Source organism: Heliconius melpomene, chromosome 12, assembly GCF_056956725.1.
Source record: "Heliconius melpomene rosina isolate 202511_hmr_F chromosome 12, ASM5695672v1, whole genome shotgun sequence".
Classification (NCBI taxonomy): Eukaryota; Metazoa; Arthropoda; class Insecta; order Lepidoptera; family Nymphalidae; genus Heliconius; species Heliconius melpomene.
Genome location: NC_140400.1, coordinates 15,701,691 through 15,722,484, shown reverse-complemented (window position 1 = coordinate 15,722,484; position 20,794 = coordinate 15,701,691). Strand labels below are relative to the sequence as shown.

General features: G+C 32.6%; 1 protein-coding gene across 1 annotated transcript; it reads left to right on the top strand.

Annotated features, from left to right (window-relative positions):
* The first annotated feature begins 1,097 nt into the window (after positions 1–1,097).
* HPS4 (Hermansky-Pudlak syndrome 4 protein) lies at positions 1,098–19,279 on the top strand. The gene is made up of 10 exons (XM_085195297.1): positions 1,098–1,279; positions 3,408–3,537; positions 10,837–10,941; positions 12,459–12,686; positions 15,508–15,602; positions 15,898–16,129; positions 16,469–17,580; positions 17,992–18,178; positions 18,443–18,660; positions 18,967–19,279. The coding sequence occupies exons 1-10, from the start codon at positions 1,272–1,274 to the stop codon at positions 19,133–19,135; spliced, it is 2,484 nt and encodes an 827-aa protein (XP_085051423.1). The 5' UTR covers positions 1,098–1,271; the 3' UTR covers positions 19,136–19,279.
* Positions 19,280–20,794: the final 1,515 nt, after the last annotated feature.

Genomic DNA, 20,794 nt, shown 5'->3' with positions numbered 1-20,794 from the left:
TAACTCATCTCTCTATTGAAAACTGAAAATAATTTCATAAATATATTCAATAAATATTCGTATAGTTCAAGCGGACGTAGCCGCGTTCGGGTCCACTAGTTTTTATATACGAGTACAAAGATAATAGAGATAGTAGATATTTGTATAATTTATCTTGACTTCATATTAGGACTGCTTCATCTTTAAGATAATGCTTAATGAGATCAAAGTCAATTATAGAGTACTGAATTACGTACGGTCATTACTTATTTATAAACAGCTATTTACTATTTATTAATAATTTATGATTAACAAGTAACAACCTATATATTTTTAAAATTTGATATATATAATTATATCCTTATTATGTTTGTCTTCATCTTCTTAAATTACATTTTTGTAATGAATTATAAATGAACTATTAAAGCAATGTAAAAATAAATCATAAAGAAATATTCAAATAATAAAGATACTATCATCTTCATTACAAATTCTAAACAGAAAAGTGCCTAAAGCTTTCCGAAAAATCTCTCTTATTTTACAATGGGACGGCTATTACAGTAATATTTACAATCAATTAAGATTCCGTCATCGTATCATTCGGCACATCACACACAACGGAACCGGATGTCCGGCCGGATGAAATTGGAATGCAATGCTCGATTTTGTTGTTTTATTCTTTATACGAATAAAGAAATATAACAATTATATATTTCTTTTTATAAATTATTACATATTATATTTAAACATATAAACATATAAAAAACAAATAATACAATAGAAAAAGCTATATTTACCTCGTTTGTAACGCCATCTATGGAAATACCGTCTACTACCGCCAGCTACGTAGGCAAATTGTAGACGAAAATACATAGCAGACTGTTAATGACAGCGCCATCTATGTTTTATTTTAACTAAATTGTTTTAAATAATAAAATCTAACTATATTCAATAAAATAATCAATAATAAAAATTATAAGATCTGATTTAATATTTTTTCTAATTAATTAACAATTTTTTGGCATATTATTTAATTAAATTAAACTAAAATATGCTTATGATAACTTTGCACACACTTGTCAAACGTCAACTGTCAGTTACTATATAATAACTATTTTTATTCTGTATTCCGATAGATTGTATGCGCGGCGGACGTGTGGCTAATTTTTGTAAGAGACCGTATTTTATCATGAAAATAATACGCTTACTATAATCGATTATTATAACGTAAACTGTGCTGTGTGAAATGTTCGGATTTTAAAACAATAAGAAACCTGTGAAAATCAGTAACCATGGCAAAGTAAGTGTGGTGTATTTAATTTCGTTAGACGATCATTATAGATGAGTAGCATGTTGAGGCTTGAGACATCTATGTGGGTGACTACATATTGCGAAATAGTAGACTATCAATTAATTTGTCTATAAAAATACAAACAAATTTTAATATGTTAACTTTAAATCACAACAAAAATGTAAAACGTATTTCTGTTATTCCCACTCATCGAGATAAGAGTATTTAAAAAACAAACCACTACTTTTATTTATACATTTACACGTATTTGTTTATAAATATGTTATTTATTATTAATTTATTATTATTATAATTAAACATATTGTTCATAATATTATCTTATTTACGACGCTGATAAGAAGTAAGACGCGTGCTTTCTCTATCAATTTTTTATTTCTTTTTTATAGATGACAGTAAACATGTAAAAAAATAAATCAGATATTTATTAATTTTCTTTTAATCATCGTAATAGATTATATAAAATCATTTCATGTTGATTTCTAACATACCAATTTCTTAAATATATATCTGTTCTTAGTATACTGATCTTTTTTTCTTAACTTAAAAAGCAGGAGAGAAAAATGAATACTATATTTGATTACTTTTAGATTTTATTGTGCTTCTATAATATTTTATTGAATTACATGCAAAATGCTAATAAATGCTTTATAATTTATATTTTTTTCTTAACCATTAATAATGTTATTGCCATTATAAGGTTTTTTTGTTTATTAAATACTACTATGTACTGCAATAATAACAATACATGATTATTTATTTTTATTTTATAATTTAAAAGTGTTACACAGTTAGGAAAGGAAACTCTTTTAGGGAACATATTTTAATATATTTTGTAAAAAAGTAAAATTTGCAATTTCAGTATTTAATTCATATGTATAATAAGAAAAAAATATAAATAGACAAAAGTGTAGGAACAATGAGTCTGTAGTGAGATTATTATAAAAAATTAATATGCTAGATAGAATATAACATTATCTTGTTTTAATCTGCCTCTTAAATTTTGTAGTTGATAGAACCTTTTATGATAATAGAATTAGGCTGCAAAATAATCTGTTTATTGATTGATATTTCAAGGTTGGACATGAACAATAAATTTTTATAACTTTTATTTATGAAATCTTAAGATAACAACTATGTTAACTTAGTATGACTTAAAAATACATTTTTAATATGTGTTTTTAATAGAATTTGTGTAGAATTTTCTTTCACTTTTTTGGTTAAAAACCAACCCACTGGGAAAACCTACAGTCAAGACATTTTTTCCCCCCTATCTGCTTGAATTTGGGACATTGTGTCTTGGGTAATGAAACACAACCCCACACTTTTCTATTACCAGATAAAAGAAATTAAAATAGCTCATCCACCCCAAGTGAAAGTTGAACCTACAACCATCACATCTACAGTCAGACAATGTGCCGTTGTGCCATGGTGGCCTCAATTGTCTTTAAATATATATAAAAATCTAAAACCCTCACTATGGTAACAAGAAATAGTGCGGTGTTCAATTGCGTCACTAAATACGTAATATCTTAAAAGTTGGACTAGAAAAGTAAGGAATGGCGTGTCTTAACACTAGATTATCTCTACCTGCCCTGTTATGTGCGAGATACGTGAAACTAAAAAAGTCATCAAAATTACTAGTAAATATACTTACCGTTACTCATTTCATTTTAAATAAAACGCATCGTAATAAAAATAAAACTAAAATATATCACAATAATAAATCTTTAAATTCTCAATTTCCCGTAGGTTTGGCCCTTTGAGACCTTATCAGTTGATTGCGCTCTTTGTGAAAATGAGCCAACAACGCGAAGAGCAAAACTGTATAAATTTATTTCATATTTTACTCCAAATGGACTTTGGTTGGGCTGTTAAATTTTAATATATCGACAAAATGACGATACATTTATAGTAACTATACATATACATATATTTACTCTTAGTCTAATTAGTCTCTCAAATCAAACTCAACACCGCGCATTGTCTTGTTACCAGAGCAAGGAAATGAAAATATTAAATATTTTATTCCCTCAAGTAGGAATCGAATCCTCGCATTTACAGTGCCCCTGGATCACGACTGGTCTCAATATTTATTTATATTTTTACTATTTAACAGGGAAATGATGATCGTGTTCGTCTACGACACGCAATGCTGTATGGCCGAGGAGGACGACCCGGCTGATGCAGTCTTGTACTTCCATCCTGGATGGGTGTCCGATACGCAAAGGCTGGCTCTCGCTGGACAGGTAATTCAAAAACTTTTACTACATTTTATGATACTAAAAAGAAAATCAATCGTCTGTCAAATTCAAGTGTTTCCATAAGAACGTACAAGCAATGGAAGTTATAAAGTAAATTATAACCATCTTTATATTTCTGTAAAATATTTAAATATTTAAACTGAGTTCCGCTACTCAACTATGTCTGAATTTGGACGTAAAATAGATAACTTGACACTAGATTCTGCTGATTCTGCTTTTTTTATTTTATATAATAAATATATCTGTTAACATACATAAGTATCTATATTACTCCACATTGAAATACACTATGGTAATGCTTCCTTCAGAGTTGAATGCACTATATGCAGATTAAACTCTTTACGACGACTGTCACGTTTCTACTTAAAGAAAAAAAATACGTGGTTATATTTATGATGAAATATGCCTTCATATAATGTTTCTTTAACTAAATGAAGTCTGTTCATAAGAAATCAATATATGTATATTTTTAGCCATCGCGTCGCTCGGAACTTTGTTTGCGTTGAATTTAGGATATAGAATGGAAAACCCCGTCTTTTACCGTTTCCGATTTCGTTATATCTATCTTAGTGCTCCCCTACACTCCGTAACCTACTTAATGACCAATTTTGCATGAAACTTTATATGATTAATTAATATAAAAAATGTATAATGTCCCTCAAGAACATTCTAATCAAACCGGTCGATGGTCGTTAGTTTACGGAGGTATTGGTTTCGAAATTAAAATGTATGCAGTTTGGAATGCCTCTTCTAAATAACGATTGACAAACCTGTAACTCGCATTCATTTATAATCTAAATAAAACTCCCGTTAGTAATTAAAGCCCGTACCCGTGTAGGATACCCGTTGACATAGAATTTTGAAGTGTTTCATATAGTCCGAAATAAAGAAACAGAACATTATAAATTAAGTAAAAAAATCAGAAAATTTAAATTATTTGGATATATCACTAGAGAAAAGCATCACCTATTTGTAGTAAATTTCATGCAAAATGAATATAAACCTAAATTCTTCTTTATGTTGTAGTTGTATTTTTCTTCAATTATTTTTTTTTTTATGTTGTACATACTTCACATCCTAAATTTGGTATGGTAACTTCGTTAGGTTATTCCGACTCACACTTGGCCGGTTTATACGAGTACTCGTATTTTTATTCACACTACTGTTGTATTTATTTTTAATATTGCTCTTTTAATTCTCAATACATCCAATGAAACTATTTTATAAAAATATTTTTAGTTTATAATAAAGTATAATAATCAAACAAGTAGGTAGTTATATTTTTTATATCAGAATTATGAATCAGTTAGTAATTTGACGCGATGCGTGGGTTTAAATCGCACGTAGGTCTGCTTTAATAACTAGAAATTTGTCTAGGCTTCCTAAGAATGTGGGCGGAAAGAATAATTTTCTTAAAGTATTTACCATTTTCCTATAATAGATATGTTTAAATTAAAACAGAAATATGTAGTTATAAGCTGTTTTAAGAGAAACTGTTTTTTATTTTAACTAATTTTGTTTCCCCAGTCTTATAGGATACATGGACAGAGTCCTCCGCTTGTCACACGTGTTACTTAAATTACATGAAGAGGCAGTCTCTAAACTATATTAAAAGTATGTACTATGCTAATCAAAAGTATGAACATACGTTATATGTATATCTTTAATACATTTCTAATTTACGGCGTTAAGTACCGATGAGGTTTTGAATTCGTGCGTGCGATTTTCTACTCTTTGTCTAGTATAAGCAGGCTATATGTGACACAACGTGAAGCTATAAAGAAAGAAACGAATAATATTAAGATTTTACAAAATTCACATTTATTTCTATATACAGATTCTCGTAACTTGATCACTAGGTATACCTATGAGGCATATTTTCTAATAACAAAAAGACTACTTCGGTCATACAATACGTTGAAATCTGAATTGAAAATTAATATGCAAATAAGAAAAAAACGAGTTTGTATCGTTGTTTGTTAAGTTTTATTTTTTTCCAATGATACCAGTTCAACGCATTAATTTCAAACAATAATACAAAAAACGTTCTTGTAAAGTTTTTTATATTAGTCTTTAGGTAGCTTATTAATCTTGTACAAATTGAAGACTTTCGACGTGGCTTAATGAAAATATATAGCGTTTGTATTGAAATGGATTCTCATAAATTACTTAGATTTAAATCCTGCTACGTAATTTTTTTCAGCTTTACGGTGTATCCAGAGGCAGATACTAGTATTAAATGACTCCATTCCCACTATCCACACAATTTTCGAGTCATTGCATGTTGAGTGATGGATTTCAACGCTGCTCTTTGTCTTATTAAAAGAGAGAGAAAGTTATTTATTTCTCCAATTTGTTTCGAACCTACAACCGCGAAGTCACATCTGCCTCCAACAATACCATATTCAATAAAATAGAAAGCAACTTTTCCATATTTTTTATAGACGAATAATGGCCTCCTCTTTTATTTCAATCACGTATTGTGTTACAAGTGTATACGGCGAGGACGACCCCCACGAGCGAACGCACTCGTCTCGCCAGTGAAAATTCTATTGATCAATCAATACAATTGACTGAATTTATATCTTTACCATATATACTTCTTACTAATATTGTAAATCTAAAGAGCTTGTTTGGTTGAAAGCTTTAATCTCAGGAACTTGATTTAAATTGATAGATTATTTTTCAATGAATAGTCCATTATCTAGAAAGGTTATAGGTTAATCGTTTCTATCGTACATAATTTTTCTATTTGACCATAGGGGTGAAGGCGCATGCCAAAGCTTTACGTTTCATTTGTTTTACCACATAGCAAGAAGGCAGAATGATTATAGTGTCAAAACACTTCATCACTCACTTCTTCCCTAGAATGGGAATAGAAACCACAACCACCGCGCTTCCAGTCAGTCGTTCCATTGCGTCAAGTATAATACAGATAAAAATATAAAATATTTTACATCAAACCATATGAAGTTACAAATGTAAATGTAACATGGAAATGAAAATCAAATATACCGCCCTACTTTCTGAATGCAATATCTAAAGTAGCTCTTAATTTGTTGAGCTCGTTTCCAGACCGGCTTTACCAATTTATATTTTAAAATGGAATGCATATCTAAGAGATTTTCTGTACCTACGTGCTTCATGATAGGATTTTTAACTGTGGTTTTAATTTTAATTAATTGGATATAAAGGATCGTCTTTCGCTTAAATTATTATTAAATTTAATATTTTTTGGATTGCGAAGTCTTGTGATAATCTGACTAAACAAATTAAACAGCTGCACATTTTTTCCCGCATATCAGGGCAGACAGAGGGAAACTACTTTTAAGACACTCCGTACCCCACTTACCGCCCAATTTTTTGAGACAGTACATGTTGAATGCTGGAACACATTGTCTAGCACACCTTGTCAACCAGATAAAAAAACACCTATTGGCCCTGTATACATCCCAGGTTCGGCCTTATATGGATTGTTTTCATCTGTGGGCTGCTGCTCGCCAGTATCAACTCGAACCATTTGATTTCATACAACGTAGATCGATTCGTATCTTTGACGACATAATAATCTATGAAAGATACTTAAACTTTAATAAATTACCACTATGGCGTTTTAGGAGATATTTAATAGCTTTCAACTACTCCCCCACTAATTAATCCATTATAATTAATCTCTTATACCGGCTCTGGTAAGACAAAGTGCGACGTTGAGTTTCGCTATCTAATACGCAATTTCTCGTCAAGCCAAGTGCAAAACGACATTGACACAAGATCGTCTTTACCTACCATGTTGTACGAGAAAGCGCGTGAAGCTGCTTTTTTATTAACAGTGCCCTAGGAATCCTCATACTTTGATTACAATCATACGTTTCCTGGCTACGCCTTACGCTTCGATAACGAATATTTTACATAAAAAATAAACTGGCCAAGTTCGAGTTGGAGTGCCACTCAGTGCCGGTTTTAGCACTACCGGCGCCCTGGACGAAATTTTTTCCCCCGTAACTACATTTCAATAATATACAAAAAAGGGAATGGGTACAATGAAATAACCATCTATTAAAAAAATAAATAATGACAAAAACTTATAAAATTTCACTTCTTCTAGCCTTTCTATCTGCGAACTCTTTTATTAGGCATTCAAAGTCTATGTTTTCTGCAATTTTATTTTCAAAGTTGTGAATATCACTTTGTGTTTTTTTTTTTTGATATCAAAGACGACGATGACTTTGTTTTTTTTTTTTTAGATCTTAGACCATTTTAAAGGACATCAAGTCTCCTAAGCCGCACCGAGCAGCAAATACCCAATACATCTTTGCGCAAAGCGCCCTAAACGAGCGTCTACGGCGCCCTTTTTATCCGGCGCCCCTGGGCGGTCGCCCAGCCTCGCCCTACCCTAACGCCGCTAGTGGTGCCAATTGAAGGGTTTCCTACCAATATCTATAAAACCGGCAAAAGTCACGTATGGGAGCCCTTTAAATATTAATTTCTTATATGTTTTTTAACAATAAATTCGGCTACATAAATATATAATCTGTGAAAATTTAATAAACTACATAATTTATACAGTCTGGTGACTGACGAACAGACCGACAAATATCGGAGTCTTGGTAATAGGGTCCCGTTTTACCCTTTGAGTACGGAACCATAAAAACTGCGCTTAAGCTCCACATTTCTATGCAACAACACTTTTAATTTTCAAAGCGGGCAAGTAAAATAATTACAGCTCGCCCGAATGCAGATTCAACGCATTATGAGGAGTCCCACCTCAACAGCGGCTTTGCCCGTATTCAAACAGTAAAACTCAAATGTCGGGAGAAAAGAGTGTGTGATTAAAATTTTTCCTTTGAATTTACAAGTGTTTTCGAAACTGTACAGGGGTTAACAAGTAACTCGCTATGCGATATGCAGTGGGGAATAGACTCCCAGTTTCATTTTTAACCAACTACGCGGAAATGAATGAGTGCAGTATTTAGATGGGTTTCACTGAGGATGTGGAATTTATAGGAGTCTTTTTTTATTTTGGAGTTTTAGATGGTGAAACTGAATCCCGTTAAATGTCTTTCGCGAAGTATTTGTTAGAACAAGACCAACTATCAAATATATAAATAAGGGTGGGCCAAAAAAAAAATATTGAAAATATTGTTCTGGACACCGAAAAATATGCCTCTTAAAAGTGCAGCTCTTAATTTTTATATTAAGAGGCGTCTCATCGCGATTTTCGATATCCCATATAAATAACAAGGAGAATTTTGTTATTTATGTGGGAGAGCGGAAGTCGTTTGAGCACGTTTAGAGAATGAGTGAGGGAAGAAATTTATGAAATAAGAGTGGCAAAAGAGTCAGAGAAGACCTCGGTTGACCGTTGGGAACACAGAATCGATCATACGGTTAGAAGGTTACGTAAGTAGGAGGACCCTTCGAAGGGCTGGAAATGAATGTATAGAGACCATGGACTAGGCGAATAAAATGTGTGATGTTTGGCGCTTCTTTCTCTCCGCCTACGTCTATAACCTACCTCGCATATAAAACGGAAAATAAAAATAACAATAAACATAGAAAGAAACAAATTGTAGCATTTATAATATTTTAAAAAAGTGTTAAACCAGCGTTTATAGAATACTTTCCACATGAACGAGCTGGTAGTTGGTGCACTGAGCGAGACCCCTTTGTTACAACCCCGAACAATTTTATACTGTGTGCATAAAGGAATAGTTTAAATGTTTTCGTTTAAGATATACTTTGGTTGCCGGTTCCGACATTTTTGTGAAAAAGCATAGCTTTACTAGCATTTTTGTGTTCATTGCTTTGATTGAAAACAATTTGAATAGTTTCCTTTCTCTGGTACGAGACAAGGCTCGGCGTAGAATTCTGTCACTCAACACTCCTCGAAAATTCGACAAAAAGTGAAAAACGGAATATCTTGACACCATGTCCCCTCTACCCGGCTAAGTGCGAGATATAGTGTGAATCTAAAAAAAATGACCTTACAATCGCAAACCTCTATAAAATGTTATAAAAATTCAATTCGGCTAGAATTTGAAATCGTTTTGAAATTACCTCATTATACAGAGTTAGTTTTAACAATATGTTATCGGTGAGACAAAATAGAATCACACCATCACACAACAACAACATAGTGTTCATCACACACAGTCACACAGTCCGTTCCCCACTTTCTGCTAATTCTTTCGAGGTATTGCGTGTTGAGTGCGAGGGTCAAGACGGCCTCGACAAGTTGTGGAACTCAAACCTGTCTTTATATATTATTATATTATACTTTATATAGTTAACTAATAAATAAATACTTAACTAATTTAATAAAAGTATATTATAATATACTTTTATTAAATTAGTTAATCAATTTTACATTTTTAAATATAAATTATTATAAAAAAGATACATTTAAAAATATAAAAAAACCACTCTTCCGAGGGCGGGACAAGGGTCCAAGCCATCGGTGGCTAGGGCTCCAGAGAGAGGAACCGCCGCACAATACGTGCCGTCTCAAGTAATACTGCCTTCTGTATCCGGTTCTTGATCCAACAGCTAAGCGATAGCCTCTTAAGGTGTTGGTCGAGGCTTTTCGCTATTAAACCGTTAACCGAAACCACTATCGGCACAATGATAGTTGCATTGACATCCCACATGGCGGTAATCTCATGGGCTAGGTCCAAGTATTTAGATTGTTTTTCTTTTTCGGCCTTTACGAGATTGTCAGCATGTGGGATAGTAACGTCAACAATCACTGCGCGGCGCGCCGCTCGGTCTACTAGTACTATATCAGGTCTATTGGCAACAATATACCTGTCAGTAATAATAGACCGATCCCAGTAGAGCAAAGCACAGCTATTTTCAAGAACTGACATGGGATTGTACCTGTAGTAAGGCACCTCCAATTCTACATGGCCATATTGAAGAGCAAGTTGCTGGTGTATTATCTTGGCTACTTGATTGTGTCTATGCAAATACTCACCATTAGCAAGATGAGAACCACCAGAGACAATATGTCTGAGGGACTCCCCAGGTCGATGACACGCCCGGCAGATGTCGATAGTGCCATCTTTCATAATATGTCTCTGTTAGTCCGTATCTTGAGAACTTCGTCCATAACTGCACAGACAAAACCTTCAGTTCCTCCGAAAAGATCCCCGAACTGTAACCAAGATAATGATGAAGCAGTATCCAGTATACTTTATATATTATTATTTATATTTGACAAGTTGTAGAACGCATTCTGCCTTCCAAAACAGATTTTTTTTAAATAAATATATTTAATTTGTTCAGGTCGTCGGTGCAGCGCATTGTATCAAATCACTATTTTCACAACCATTGGCCATCACGCTGCAGAGTGGAAAGTTTATTATAAGAGAATATGGCAGATATATATTGGTAAGCCTATGTTATTGTTATTATTTATACGTACTTTAGTTATTTAATAAAAGTATCTTGGTCGTTATAGTACAAAGCACTCAAACTGATAAACGCACCTGTCTACACTAAGCGTTTCATTCAATTACATTTATCAACGAATTATTTTCATTTTCCCCACTCTGAAAGACAGATTGCAGCGCTGAGCCCCGCCACGCATTGTCCCACATTTGAAGGGAAGGCGGAGGGAGGTGTGTCTTAATATTAGGTTCTCTCCTGTCTTTTAGTAATTATTTATAAAAACTGCAACTTTTGTAGTGTTTTTAGCTTTTTGTATCCCGCACATAACAGGGTCGATGGTGGGAAACTAGGAACCTCGTGTTCAGACACTTCCGTTCCAATTCCAATTAAGACGGTTTCATTCTCCACTTTCCGCCGAATTCTGGAGGCTTTGCGTGTTGTGTGGTGGAACCCAACGCCTCGCTTTGCAAGTAGTTATACTTATCGTACTTATACTATTGTAAAAATATTTTATAAACGACACTTTTTTCGTTATTAACGAATGCATCTTTTTGTGATAGATTATTTAATATTTAAATCAGATATTTATTTTTATAATTTTGTATAGAAACAAAAACACAGAAAATATTAAAAGAGAAATAAAAATGTCGAGGGTAAAATTTATCTATTTGAATTATCCATAATATATATGTGTAAACAAAACTTAGATTTGACCTTTGGGAAATCTTGCATAATGTCAGCTGCTACGTATGCAAGAGAGATTTATATTTAAATGCGACGCATATATCCATATATTATAAGTTTCTAAAATTCTAAAAATAATAAAATGCAAAAAAAATCGATTTGCTTCAGTGTCTAAACGGTTGTGGGTTTGAATCCCACTCGCAGGAATGGTATTTATTATCATTAGCTCGCTTTAATTATTATCAACACTCAATGTCTCGAAAGCAAAAAGAATAACGGCGGAGTGTGGGGAAAGGAATTGTCTTAACAATACTACCTACTTGCTACATGTAAAAAAACATGAAGTTGTAAGAATTTAAATATAAAAATAAAATGTTATTAAATAAAATTTAAAATATGGAAAATGATAAATTAGTTTATACAAAAATACAGTGACAGCGTAAAAACCACATAATTTATGGGAGATTGTGATAAAAATAATGATACAAGTGTCAACCTAAGTCTACAGCAAGTACCTACTATATGTACGAGCCTGTAATTAGGCTTTATTGAGTAATTGTTTAGATTAATCATATTTCAATGTAATGCAAATGCAATTAGTATTATTATAATAAATGCTAATTATGCACTCTATATCCTTGTAAATAGTATGTCGTCATTTTAGATTTAAAATGATATTTATATGACATTTACATTTATAGAAAAAAAAATCTTCCCCAATAATTATGTTTCCATTTTCGAGTTACTTCTCTTTTAAACTCTGCCCTGTCTGGTAATTTCAATAAAAGTTTATCACACTACTTTATTTTGAATAAATATATTTTTTTCAACAGGCAATAGGCAGCGATCGTAACATACCAGATTGGGTGCTAAAGAATCGAGCCAGCCTATTAACATCCATGCTCAGGGTGTACCACGGCGACCTCCAAGCCGTCGCATCCTCGATGGAAGACCAGAAACGCTTGGCCGAAAAGCTTTACCAAATATTTGAAACTTACTTGCCAGTTCTACAATACGGTTGCCATATATTCCAAAGAGTGCCAATGCTTAGTCTTCCTAAGGTAATGTATAGAATTTTATTATTCTTGTGTTCATTACATTACTTATAGTATAAGCAAAATATTATTTACTCTAATTAATTAAGTAATTGCGTGGGTAGGCATTTAGTTACGTTCCCTACCCGCTAACTCACTTTTTTCTAAAATCAACGGATAATAAATAATCACGAATATTCAATAATAATAAAGAATGGAATGTCTTATCACTAGGTTATATTTTTAAAAAAATATTTATTTTTTTAATCGCGAAAAAGTTAAATGTAAAATTCCTCCCAAATGAGATTTGAAGCCACAAACAAACATTTAAACCAATTTAATACATTAACACTAAAGTGTGTTAAATGTATTAGTTTCAAAATAATTTATCATCATTTAACATTGACTTAGTTGCGCAGCGTTGAGTTCCACCACTCGACACGCAATGTGTCGAATTCGAATATTTACGATTTTTTTTTGTTATCCATAAAAGTTTAAAGCTAAGCTAACCACGTGATATTCTTAAGCTACCAAATCTTATTAAGTGGATATATCCACGTAATAGGATTACGGCCAATGTACCTTTCACACGATGAAATCCCACAAAACAAAGCCTTACAAATGATAAGGTAACAATATGTGCATTCAGTATTATTTACAGTGTTTTGTTATCAATTTAGATAACTTCAAGATGACGTTGTTTAGAGAATATTAGAATAGTTTTGTGGTTTTGTTTGCTTTTTTTTGTTTAATTCTATTTTTATGTAAATGTGCAATAACATAATATGTATATATTTTTAACTTTTAATAAATATTTTACTTCTTTATAAATATTCCAAAACTTCTTTGAAAGAGATTTTTAAAAAGTTTTTTGAAAGATTGCCAGCGCCCTCTATCTACAAGTTACGTAGAAGAAGAAAAATATTTTTTACGTATTTCATACTCTCTAAAACTATACTATAAATAAGTCCTATAGTATTTTGAACATATCTATAAAATTGTTGTTATCTATACAAACAATTAATAATCTATACATAAACATTGTCAGTCAGACAATGTAAGATACTTACGCTACAGTACTACTACTCGTTTTACCTGGGGCTCGTCCCTTTGGTCAAATGGAAATAATTAACATTGTATATGACACATGACCACAAGTGCGAGACGTAACTGACCGCAGATGCAGTGGGTTCCCAACAAGGCTACTTTCCTTGTTAGCTCAATCTAATACTATCGAGGATTTTTTTGGGCTTAATACCTAATATTAATTTAAATATGTAAAGAGTTATTTTCTTAACGTCCCCAATTAGTTAAACTTACATAATGAAAATAAAACTTTAGTATATTATATTTGGATTAGAACCTATATCACTTTTTTTATTACATTTCCAATTGAATATTAAAAGTACATAAAACTACGATGTATTTTAGGTTGTTCATCTTAATCTATATATATAAAATCGAAAGGTCACTCACTCATCACGAAATCTCAGAAACTACATGTGCTAGGAATCTGCAATTTTGCATGGGCGTTATTTATAGGACGTAGGTGCTCGCTAAGACGGGAATTTGTAATATTCGACTGCTAAGGGGATGAAATAGGGGTTGAAAGTTTGTATGGAATTTTTTTTAAATCGCCAGCGATTTTTATAAGATTTGAAATTTAAACTCTTAAAATTATTTCATTGAACACGTGTTTCATGGTTTATTAGGATTCACCCCTAAAAGGGCGAAGCAGCGCGTTCGCTAGTTAGTTATAATTGCGTAGAAATATGTTTCGTAATCATTAATTATTTTATTAGTGGAGTGGACATAATTAGAAGCATTAATGATTCAAGCGCTAATTGATTTTTTAGCCATTTGTTGTGTAAGGTTATCTGATGTGCTAGACCTGTCGTGGCTCAGGGGCACAAACAACTGTAAACACGGAGGTTGTGGATTCGATTGGCACTCGAGAAAATTAAATATGTAATATTTTCAATTCATCTCTCTGCAGCCCTGTTAAAGAGGTAAAGCGTGGCGTTGAATTCCGCCACACTACACGCAATGCCTCCAGAGATCGGCGGAAGGTGGAAAACGGTAATGTGTAATGCGAACGGACTGTTTTAACATAAGGTTCTCAGGTTCCCTCTGTGTACACTGCTATGTGCGGGATAAAGCGTGAAGCCGGAAAAGAAAAATATCTGTTATGTTTCTTACTGTAACTTAAACGTATTTTGAACATTTTTACATACTATCTTTTGACTTTTTAATCGAAACAATTTCAATTGCGTGTTCTACTTTATTAGCAATTATTAATTAATCGATTTGCGTCGTCTGTGGACTCGTAGTGATGTTTACTATATTTACTATACGACGTAAAGCCTAACCGGATGCGCAAATATAAAAAAAAACATAAATTATGTTACGTTTAAATAAATTCTAAACCTACATACCTTGGTATTTATTATTTTGAATATATAAGTGCACTTGTGTCTCCTTACAGTATTATTTTTCAGGGTAAAATAACTTGCGGTTACCCGAACCGTATTATTGTCGTAGATCAAATTTTTCAAGCATACTGCTATATTAATATAATGTTGGAGATTTTTAAGTTTCAATTCAATTTAATGGAAGATTTAAATTAATTCGGAGAAATATATCTATTTAAAAATATGCTTCTTCAGTTCAGCTCAGTAGGTACAGAGTGGAGAGAAAAATTCTTAAATTAACATTTCGTGTTACTTTGCCGACTATGAATATGGATTTATCTTATTACATTCGCACATATCCATTTATTCGTTTTTATTGACAACGCATAACGCACCAAATTAAAAGCGTTTTCACAAATATTTTATATTTATTCCAGAGTGCGACATCCATTTACATGGAGTCAATGCAAATATTAGAACACTGCCGTAGAAGCAAAGGCGTGTTGGGTGGAGTCGTGCTGTATAATAATAAGTGAGTTATTTACTATAATATATGTATAGTTTATATACTACAAGTAAAATAAATAACAGCAAGTCAATTTCAAAACTGATGTTGTTACGAATGTAGAAATAATTTAATTGATTTTACATTTGTGGATTTCCGTTGTATTTGAAGTATTTTTGTCCCCAATGCGATCAGTTATTAATATAGAAAGTGCGCCGTTACGTCATATATCATACTAAATTTACTGACAAGATGAAGATATATAAATTTTTGAATTGGCCTTGAGGATAAATTCCAAAATTCTTGTAATTTTTTTTTTCAGAATAATTTCCACTCAACTACCACCAAGTCTAACCTCGTATCTAACAGTAGTAGATCCCTACAGAATAAAGTCACCAGCGGAGAGCTTAGACACTGAGGTCCCTTTGCCTTTGGGCGCCCAACTGCTAGTTGTGTACGTGGGAAGGAAAACGTATAATAGTTTGAAGAAACAAACAAGTAAATTGCAGGAGTTTTATGAGAGTGGAGACGAAATTATTGCTAAGTTGAGAAAGGTATGTTTTTTGTATTTGTTTTATGTCAATTATTAAGATTCGTTAAAATTAATATAAGCTAAAATAGGGTTCCGGTATTTAACGCACTTGTCTTTTTACTATTAGGTAAGTGATATAACGAAAACAGTATATTTTCAATTCCTCTTTATCTTTGAGTAAATCTATCTTTCACGGGACCGCCGAAATCAATGTTGCACCTTGTTCATTAAGAAAACGGGGAGTTCAAAACGTTTTTATACAAACACTCCCCAGGATTGGAATCGCACTGACAACCATCTCATTTAAATACTACCTCACCAAAATAAAATAGCCTTATTACTAAAGAATATAATATTCCAGTTACAAGAAGCAGAAAAAGAGAAAACACGAGACCATCAAACTACTGGTATGAAAAGAGACAAATCCTTACTCTTTACCGCCGTACCGGAAGAAGATCACACAATGATATCACCACCTAACAAAGAGAATCCGGGAATCGAACGGAAACCCAGCATGCCAGATGTAGTGCCCTTCACAAATAAACCAAGGCCACGTCCAAATAAACTGTCCTTGAGTTTTAAAAATCAAAAATCCTTAGATGAAGATGTTAAGGAAAACGAAAAAGTATTTACAGGACAAACTAGTGTTTGTTCCACACCTATGGTCGAATATAAAAGATTGCATGGCAATATGCTATCTATATGCCAAAATCCAGATGACGATAAAACGATTGAACTGGATGTGCTAAAAAATATAGAAAATTGTCCAAGCGGTGTTGTGGAGGAGAAAAAAGACACTAAAGTTGTGTTAGACGGTAATTGTATAGGAGAACATTTTATTAATAAGCCCGAGTCGATAAGAAAATTAGCTAGCGTCACCGATTTACAGGAAGCGTTAAGAAATATTTCAAATAGAACCAATTCTAAAACAAAATTATCCAATTCCAAGATGGATGATGAACAAAAAAATCCAAACACAATGACAATTAATGACCCGCTATTCCCAGTTTTTAGGAACGACGGCGTCGCCATATCAGAGTCTTTATTCAACCAATATTTAGAACAATATTACTCGGGAATAAAAAGGAAATCCAAAGAAGAAAACATGTTTAATTTTAATTTAAAATTGTGTGAATTAGATAAATTTAAAGATTTCGATTCCGATTTAATGAAATCACCGCAAAGGACGCCAAAAAAAGTTGTAAAAGAGAAAATAACATCAGACCAATCTAGGCGTAAAAGTTTGTCTCTACCTCTCAAGTCTCTGTCGGAGAATTCGGACACTAACACTGAAGATACTGTTAGTTTAAAGAAGAAATTGTCTGGTGTCCAATTAACGCCTTTGATGGAGAAATTGAGTCACTTGGCTTTCTCTGACAAATCTAGTGGATATAGTAGTAGAGTGATGACTCCATTGGAATTAAGGGAATTTTTGACGCCCGCTTTGGAAAAACAAGTCACTTTTTCAGAAAGGTGAGTTAAACTTACTAAAATCGTAATAAATAAATAATCCTACTAAAATAATAAGTAAAAACGTAAATAAAATGTACTGCCGTTGCGCAGCAATACGTATAAATTTAAGATGTCATTTTAGCAACTCAAAACAACCTGCTTTACTTAATATATGGGGTACAGTACCAACATATTATGTGTGAAATAGTTCATTTTATACTTATTATATAGTTTTAAAATAATATAGGTACAAAATCGGAAACAACGCCATTTACACAGTTTTTTGTTTGGACATATCCGACTGCATAATATGGTAATTGGTTTGGTGTTTGTATATAATTTATATTACACAACATAGCAATATATCATTATACTCTCTTCACCTCTAACGACTACCCTCAGTAATCTCATACATTTTCATCCCGTTTCCAGAACAAAACATCAAAAACACGACAGCGACGATTCAGACATTGAATCAGATTGCGACATCGAGTCGCTTCCTTCTTATAGTGAAAATTCCGTCAAATGCGCTTTATTTGTGAGTGGACTACATAATATGGCTTTACTGGAACTACTGGATTTAGATGCGGCTAATAATACAGATACTATTAATAATTTGGTAAGTTTATATATTTTTATAATCATAAACGAAGCGTTTTCTTAAATTTTGCGTACCATCAGGTACGCAAAATTTAAGTGTTATTAAACAAAAAACAATAGTCATGCCGAAATAAAAACGTGTCAATGGCAATGTGATGAAAACCAGAAAATATGGCCAAAAATACATATATTTCAATAATCGTCCTAATAATAACACACACATTTATTATCATCACTTTGCTTATCTCTGGGTTGATAAAGAAGTTTTTTTTTATTATTTCAGTGGGAAACTTCCTTAAACGCGCTCGGGCCTATCGAACAAAAATGTATGGAACCCCTCGCAACAGAAAGTGATACTTGCGATTATAGTTATCTAGTACTAGACCCAGATTGGGGCACTGTGAAGAAGGGCGGGCCGTGGGCGGCTTTAGACATAGCTACTATGGGATTTATACACAACGAGTTTGAGGAACAACCGGATTTGACAGAGTTTATATTGAGGTAAGTTTTTATAAATAGATGTCTTGGTATAGTTCTTTGTTTTTCTTGTAGTATAGTACAGACAGATACAGTACAATCGATTTGTGGCCGCCCTAAGTTGGTTATAGATGACTGCGTACTTTTATTTTCCTCCTAGTGCACAATGCGCTTCAGAAAGCCCAATTCCATGACAACTTCACGCGGCCTCGCAGGCCTTTAGACAATTTAATATAAAACTACTCTCAAATATTTTATATTCTGTGTAATTCGCATTTTTATTGGAACGTTAGCAAGGTTCTTGTCCAGATTCTATCTTACCTCCCACAGGAGTGAAGACAGCGTGGTGCTCGGTGCGGCTTGCGGTAAAGCTCAAATCTTCTATCAAGAGAACGGCGTACGTCAAGCGGGACCGCCGCCGCCCTCCGACATTTTGGCCACTGCACCACTGCGTGCGAGGCGGCGCTTACATCGAGATCATTCTGCATTATTATTGTAATGTAATATTATTATGTTTCACGGTGTATGGTCTCTCTAAAACGTGATATGTATATGGAACTCCACGCTGCACTTTATCTTACTACCAAAACGAGGAAATGAAAATTCATATTTCCCTAACTGGCGATGTCTCTAATTAACTTTTCTATACTGTTGCAATTATTATCTGTTATACCCCATAATTAGTGGATAAAGATCCGTGCCATATATAGTTTTGAAAATTGGCAAGGGATGACTGTAAAACATACAACCTCCCTTTAATACTCTACGAAGTCTACGAGTGTAAAATACCATACACTAAAATACATACCACCGCGTAATATGTGAAAACTAGATTTACAAAATATTTTCTAAATAACTTTAGTTTTAAGTCAGGAAAAAATATCTGGGATATTATATCTTGCCACTTCAGATACATCTTGTAAATTGTAACAAGATTGTTTGTTTCAAAGTTAAAGATATCGCGTACATCGAGCTTTGATTTATATTCTGTTCGTTCTTGCTATTCCGTACGCATACTTTTACTCCGTAGATATAATTTACAATAAAATGTTGTTAACTGCTTAAACTGACAAATATTTTTGTAAAATATCAAGTTGCTAATGTCAACTATGATGTCATCTAAAAACCATCTTCCTAAAATAATAATTCTACAGCTGTACTCAGAAATGTAGACGGGTATTTTCAAGTGGTGATTAAGATAAACACCAATTGGACTCCTAGAGTACAGCAGATAAACATGAATAAATATCATTCAGTAAAGACAATACAATGCAAGGTGCATAAACAATGGACTTGAAAAAAATACAATAAAAATGATCTACATACATAAACATACCTTATGTATTTAATGAATTTTGTAAACAAATATTTGTAGATTCAACTTTTTGGTCTAAATAAGCAGTAACACGGTAGTGTGTATATATATATATAATTTGATAGTCGAGGTAGCGGTGTAGCGGTGGATATTTTAGCGGTAGTTACCAACATTAAGTTAGAACGTAGGGAAATCAATTAAACTACACATACTTCAATTTAATAACAAACGCTAATTGACGTCAAGAGTGCAGTTACTAAATTATAAATCGAAATGTTTCCACTTACGTATTTTAGTATTTAAAAGTTAACATTTCATTTTCTCTATGCTCTTACACGTTTAATAGATGGTATCTAATTTGTTTATTATAATTATCTTTATGTATAGATAGTTAGTTTATAATTCTGAATAAACTTTTGCCATTTTCCTAACTAGTCCGTAGTAGTGTAAACATTTTACAGGATCCGTACATATCTTTGAATCCATCTTGAGAATTAAAATAGAAATTTTATAAGAGCTAAATATAAATATTGTTAGCTGTTTATGCAGCTTTGCGGCCAAATTGCGGTGTTTCTTGATTATATTGCGTTTTTTTTGTTTGTGCGATTCCGCCTATCAAATATTTAATTGACAAATAAAATACTTTATTTTTCTTTTGATAAAGATTGTTTTGGCAAACTTAATAACTTAAAAATATTAATCTTCTTTTCTTCTAATATTAACAAAAAAAAAAACGCAAAATAAGTCCAAACCTGCACACAAATCCACCCACTATATTGAACTATAAGCTACATACTTATATAACAAGTTAATAACGCTCATAGTATTCGCCACTAGTTTGTA

Excerpts from the sequence above, each read along its gene's own strand:
- HPS4 (XM_085195297.1), top strand. Across the intron at positions 10,942-12,458 it reads AATATGGCAGATATATATTG|GCAATAGGCAGCGATCGTAA; the intron begins GTAAGCCTATGT and ends TTTTTTCAACAG. Across the intron at positions 17,581-17,991 it reads CAAGTCACTTTTTCAGAAAG|AACAAAACATCAAAAACACG; the intron begins GTGAGTTAAACT and ends TCCCGTTTCCAG.